Genomic DNA, 5720 nt, shown 5'->3' on the forward strand with positions numbered 1-5720 from the left:
GTGTGGTTTCAAACGGTTTCGGTTCGATTTTTGAGATTTTTATTTTTTTTTTCTCCTTGGATTTCTGGTTCTTCTGGTTTTAGTCCGAGAAGGAAGGGAAAATGTTGAGTGCGTTTTTTCTCCAGTCACGGTAGCAACCATATTCCAAAACTGGTCGCTAAAGGGGGCTTGCTTTTACAGGTTTGTGCTGGTTGTTTAGGATGAGCACAAGAATCAGCCATGATAAGAAAAAGGAAAGGGATGACATTCAGTTGAATAGAGGTGGGGAAAATGGAAAGATATGACATTCTAGTGTAGTTGAGTCTATACTATAAATGTATGGACTCTAATAAAGAACCAATTAAAACATGACATTTAATATATGGTGCGGTTTCGGTTTCGGTTCGGTTCGGTTTTGAAAACCCAAAACCGAAACCAAACCGTTTTCCTAACCGCGGTTTGGTTCGAAACATGGATTATATATGCACCTTCATTTTGTTTTCTTATGCGTCCTACTGTTACGAGATTAAATTTAATGGACATCCATACTAACAGCTTCGGTTTTCAAAATTTGTAGAAACCAGCTGTGATCTGTTGCAGGAAAGATTCAGAAAAGAAAACACCTCTACATACCGAAGATTATGTCTAACTTTAGCATACTTGAAGCCGGTATGCTATGCCATCAGCTGCTTCTAATTTTGTAAACAGTTAATACTATCTTAAAATTGAAATAATGAATCCTTATAATTGAAATGCCAATGATTCGAAGCTCATGGCTGAATTATTATAGTTTTGTAAGATTTATTGAATACTTTTTTTCAAACTCTCTCGCAGCGGAATCACCGCCACCAAAAGCTATGGTTGCGCAGTTCATCGTCGTCCAGTATTCCTCCAAAATTCCACTATCTCTCTTTACTCTCTCCGACTTAGTGCTTCTCTATTCTTCCAGGTACACCCATATCTATATCCCAAACGACTCTTTATATGTATCTATTAGTTATGTGCTTATATACATTAAGGATGCTTGGGCTGGTATATATATTTCCACATATTGTATTGGTAGCCACAAACATTTGTGTTTTATCCGGCAGTGTGAATCCATTTTTATCCCAACAGGTTCTGGAAGTGATCTCTGTTTCTGTTATCAAATGTGTGTAGTTTCCTATTTTTTTTCTTCTTTTGGCTGGAAAGTAATGGAGAAGATAAAATTTGAAAGACACAGTTGTGGTAATCCTTGAGATAAAAGTAGATGATCCAAGGATTACCACATATATTTCAAGGAATTAATGTTGGATGCAAAGAACAATGTTACAGTTTCACCATCATGTATCCAAATATCGTAAGTTTGGGACTTAACCTAAGGTGTAGTTAGCAAGACCACTTACAAGTTATAAATGTTTTTTTTTTGGGAAGCGGTTGAAAAACTTGATATCACCTTTGCATTTGTATGTTATCAATGTAAAGATTATTCTTGTGATCAGTTAGATGTCACAGTTTTTATAATCAATGCTTTGGTTAACTATAAATCCACACACCATTTTCATAAGATTTGTTTTTCTGCCAACATATTTGACACACCCCGTCCCGAAGGAGGGCATGCTGGCCGTCACGTGAGAGTGACGTAACCATTTGCACAGTACGGAAGCTTTAAGATACAATTTATAAGTTGATACACCCGAAGGTGAGTCCTAATTTTGTCCAATCTGTCAGAACACCGTGGAATTCCTCGTAGTCACCACACCTTTGTGATTCCTGAACCTGGAGGGGCGCAAAACCAAAATTGAGTGGGTCAGTAAAACAATTCTTTTCCAAATCCAAACATTTCTCAAAACGTTGTAACCCCTCTCCGTAAAACCTGTATACTTTCCCAGAAATGTAAAATATAAATATACATATATATTCTCAAAACTTCATTTTTACTATCTCAACATTTTTCTTTATCAATCATGCCATGCCATGTCTAATTCAACAGTTAAGTATGGATGCATCAACAATAATCATATCAGGTGCAAGAAAGTAATCAACCGGAGGCCCTCTAATAGCCTGTACGGTTGAACCTAGAGCTCAAAATCTATCACTCTCACTCTACCGGAGTCACCTCTGTGACCTGTCCGGCCTTCTGCACACAAGTTACGCTCTAGTGCTTTCTCATTAATCATCTGTGCACATAATCTAAGGTCACCCACCAGTCGAAATCTCACTAACACTCTTCGACTGGCCCGTCGCACCCACTCCGCGTGGACTGTGCGACCAGCATCTACTTGGATCCAAGGCGAGCGTGCGATGCGGTGAATACTATAAGCACTAAACTATGGTGCAGGATTTGAGCTCAATATACATCAACATCATCATAACAGTAATTAAATACTCACCTGATACTCACCTGTGCGTCCGCCGCACCATTCATTCATATGCATCATATCTCAATTCATACTTTTCATATCATTTCATGCATGGCAATTCGATTCACATTTCTATATACTTTGCATATAATTTTACGCATGGCATCTCAATTCACATCTCAATATACTTTTCATATAATTTTATACATTGCATTTAAAGCATAATTTCATGCATTTTCAATTTCTGGGAAAACGGTAAGTATATATGTATACGGAAAACAAAACTGCCCACTCACCTGGAGTTCGCCCTACAACTCCCTAGCACAATACGCCAAGGCGTCATGACGATCGGCGCCTAAAACAATAATCAATTCCAACCTCAGAATTCATATCGATAGAATATATAACTTATATAAAATACGTCACTACGTAGATCGATCCGGAAGATCTGCCACTCAGATTTTGAATCCATAACTTCCAGAGGTCCACAATATATCTCTAGGATAACATCCTAAAATTTCATTACCATCCAACGGTCGGATCTCCGTCAATTTCCAAAACTAAGTGACGGTTAACATTTTATTTTATGAACTTACAACTCCAATTCCGGAAGATCCGTAACTCGGATTCCCAATCCGTAAGTTCCAATAATCCTCCAATATTACGTATTACAACGTATCAAAGTTTGGTGATGATCCAACGGTCGGATCGTCAATTCATATTTTCACCTAAATGCAAAAACTATAAAACGTTATTTGAACACCTAACCAACAATCCTTAATAACTTTCTCATACGGTGCTCAATTTGGGTATATGAATATACCACAGTGATCTACTCGACGTCACGGACGTCGACATATTTTTAAAATAATTTTTTTTACTGTAGCACGCGCCCCCACGCGCCAAGGAAGGCACGGACCTACGCGCGCCCACGCGCACCTTCTTCCTCGCGGGTTCGCCGGACTGGTTTTTCCGGTGACCGGAAAACTGGGCATTTTTCAAATGCCTTGTTCTCCTTCGTTTCTCAACCATTTTCTTCGTATAATATATCAAATTGAAGCCCCAAACATGTAGAATCACAATATACTACTTTAAAGCTCTAAAAACCATGAAATCTCACCGGAAAAATTCCAAGAAAACCGGCCAAAGATGAACCACGTGATCCCGGCGTCCAAATCCTTCAAACGAAGCACTCCGAGCTTCCTTGGGACCTCAATAAGCTCACTATGAGCTTGGATTGTCCTAAAAATCAACCAAAAAAAAGTTCATGAATAGTGCCAAACTCGGACCTCGAGTTTTCAACGCGAAAACGAAGGATTCCTTACCTGAAAATGGTGTCTACGTGATCGTGGAGGTTCCAGGAGTTCGATGGTGGTCTTAACTCCGTCGTTGGTGGAAGTTTAAGGTGGTTTTGTGGTGGTCCGTGTGAGTTCGAAGGAGAGGGAGAGAAAACTGAGAGTTTCGTGAGGGAGGAGAGAGAGAGACAGTATGCAGAAAATAGGGAGAGGATTGAGGGATGTGGGGATCCCTCGTGGTCCTTTTCCAATCCCCAACTCCAAACCACAAAATTTTAACCTAAAAATCTAAGTTCCATCCTTAAAAAAATTCCATTTTATTTTCAAAACTTAGGAACCTAGATAATTAACAACTTGAGCTTCACATACTTAGTATTTCTTAAGGGCAATTTCGTCCATTCACAGCCACGAATGTAATATTTTGGAACGGGCTGTGACAATATTAATTTTGCTCAATGATAATGCCATAATTGGAATATTTTTTTATAGAAATGATGTAATGGGTTAATCTGAAATTCTGAACTGAACTCTTACATGACTGCTACTGCACATGCTCCTCTTTTTTGGTTGTTGGGTTTTATTTTTATTTCATTGTTTGGTAAATGCAATTGTTGGTTTTGCAAAGAACTGACTTTTATCTTATTTATAGTTCTCTAGGCATGTAGTTTCACCTTTTTTGATCTCGAGTATCTGGTTGGCTTTATTTATCAGGCTCAGGGTTGTGATTCTGGATGCTGACATGATCAACCACAGGTTGGTGTTCCTTGGGAACTTGGTGTGGAGAAATGCAAGCATGTTGCAGCGTATTATGGGTATATTACTACAACTTTTTTTCCCCTTTCTGTAAATGATACTAGATTTTAACTGAGACCAGATTGTATCAAACAAAAGCATTGTTTTCCAACTGGTATAAAACAAGATTCTTTTCCACCAAAAAAAGACTAGGTATCCATACTGTATGGTTATTTTCTTTATAGTATAAACCTGTTGAATCAACCATGGAATTGGTTTTGGAGTTTTCGTTTGATCAGAGAGAGAGAGTGTTTTTTTGGGTGAAAGTTTTAATCGGTGAGACTTGGAAGAAAATGGAAGAATTTTCCTTTTCTATGCTCTAAGAATCAGACCCTATGCATTCTTACTGTTTAATGCTGAGAGTTTCTATTATGTTATCTTATAATGGAACCAATGCAGGTTTACTTCGACTACATGAGGAGCTTCAGAGTTGAATTTGATGAGTTTTTTTAGGAAGGAATAATATCAGAAATTGAAGTTGGATTAGGTCCGTGTGGAGAGCTACGGTATCCTTATCCTGAACGGCATGGTTGGAAATATCCTGGTATTGGTGAATTCCAGGTACCTTAATAAATGGTGATCCCTCCTTTCATTAGTGGCATGCATAATAGCTAGGGACTGACGGTTATTTCTAAATGTTAAGTTAATAGCCCTTCATTCATCTGTGGTTATGACCAAGGAAGAAAATATCGGTAATATCGGTAATATCGGAAATATCGGTAGTCCGAAAACACGGAAATATCGATGGAAATATCGAGATAATATCGATATCGATAAAAATTACATGGAAACCACGGAAATTGTAAGAAAAACTTGGAAATTTTTAATGAAACTTTGTAGGATGTTTATTTAGTCAATTATCTATTAGTTTATCACAAAAAATTGGAAGGAAATGCATTGCATGATGGATTTAACTGATTTAAGTTGATTATATAGCGAGCTGGCAAACATTGTGAGTGTATAAAATATGTAGTAATTAATGAAAAAAGTTTAAACACACCATAATCATTTATATATAATTAATTAGTACAATATTTGGAGGTTTTATTTAGGATATTAAAAAAAAAAGGGAAGTGAATAAAATGATGAAGAATAATGTGCCGAATTTGACACTTTAAATTTCTTACACATAAGCATGCGTCTAGGCGTTGAAGTTCCAAATTATAGTATATCAATTAACGATTGAAAATCAATACATTGAATAAGACTAAACTTTAATTTGGATGCCGATTATGTTTTTTCAAGTTTATATAAAGTAAAAAAATTGAATTTTGGAAGCCAGGAGTGTGTCAATTGAATTTTGGCCGGCGTG

At 37.2% G+C, this 5720-nt stretch overlaps 1 protein-coding gene across 2 annotated transcripts; it reads left to right on the plus strand.

Moving 5' to 3' along the window:
- Window positions 1-498: 498 nt before the first annotated feature.
- Window positions 499-5301, plus strand: LOC126620997 (uncharacterized). 2 transcript variants are annotated; one of them, XM_050289352.1, is made up of 4 exons: window positions 499-648; window positions 814-928; window positions 4328-4428; window positions 4862-5301. In XM_050289352.1, exons 1-4 carry the CDS (start codon window positions 621-623, stop codon window positions 4882-4884), a joined length of 267 nt encoding a protein of 88 aa, XP_050145309.1. In that variant the 5' UTR covers window positions 499-620; the 3' UTR covers window positions 4885-5301. The 2 variants fall into 2 exon arrangements, with proteins under 2 accessions (XP_050145309.1, XP_050145308.1); XM_050289351.1 differs by having other exon boundaries at window positions 502-648; window positions 4808-5301.
- Window positions 5302-5720: the final 419 nt, after the last annotated feature.

Source organism: Malus sylvestris, chromosome 5 (assembly GCF_916048215.2).
Source record: "Malus sylvestris chromosome 5, drMalSylv7.2, whole genome shotgun sequence".
Taxonomy (NCBI): Eukaryota; Viridiplantae; Streptophyta; class Magnoliopsida; order Rosales; family Rosaceae; genus Malus; species Malus sylvestris.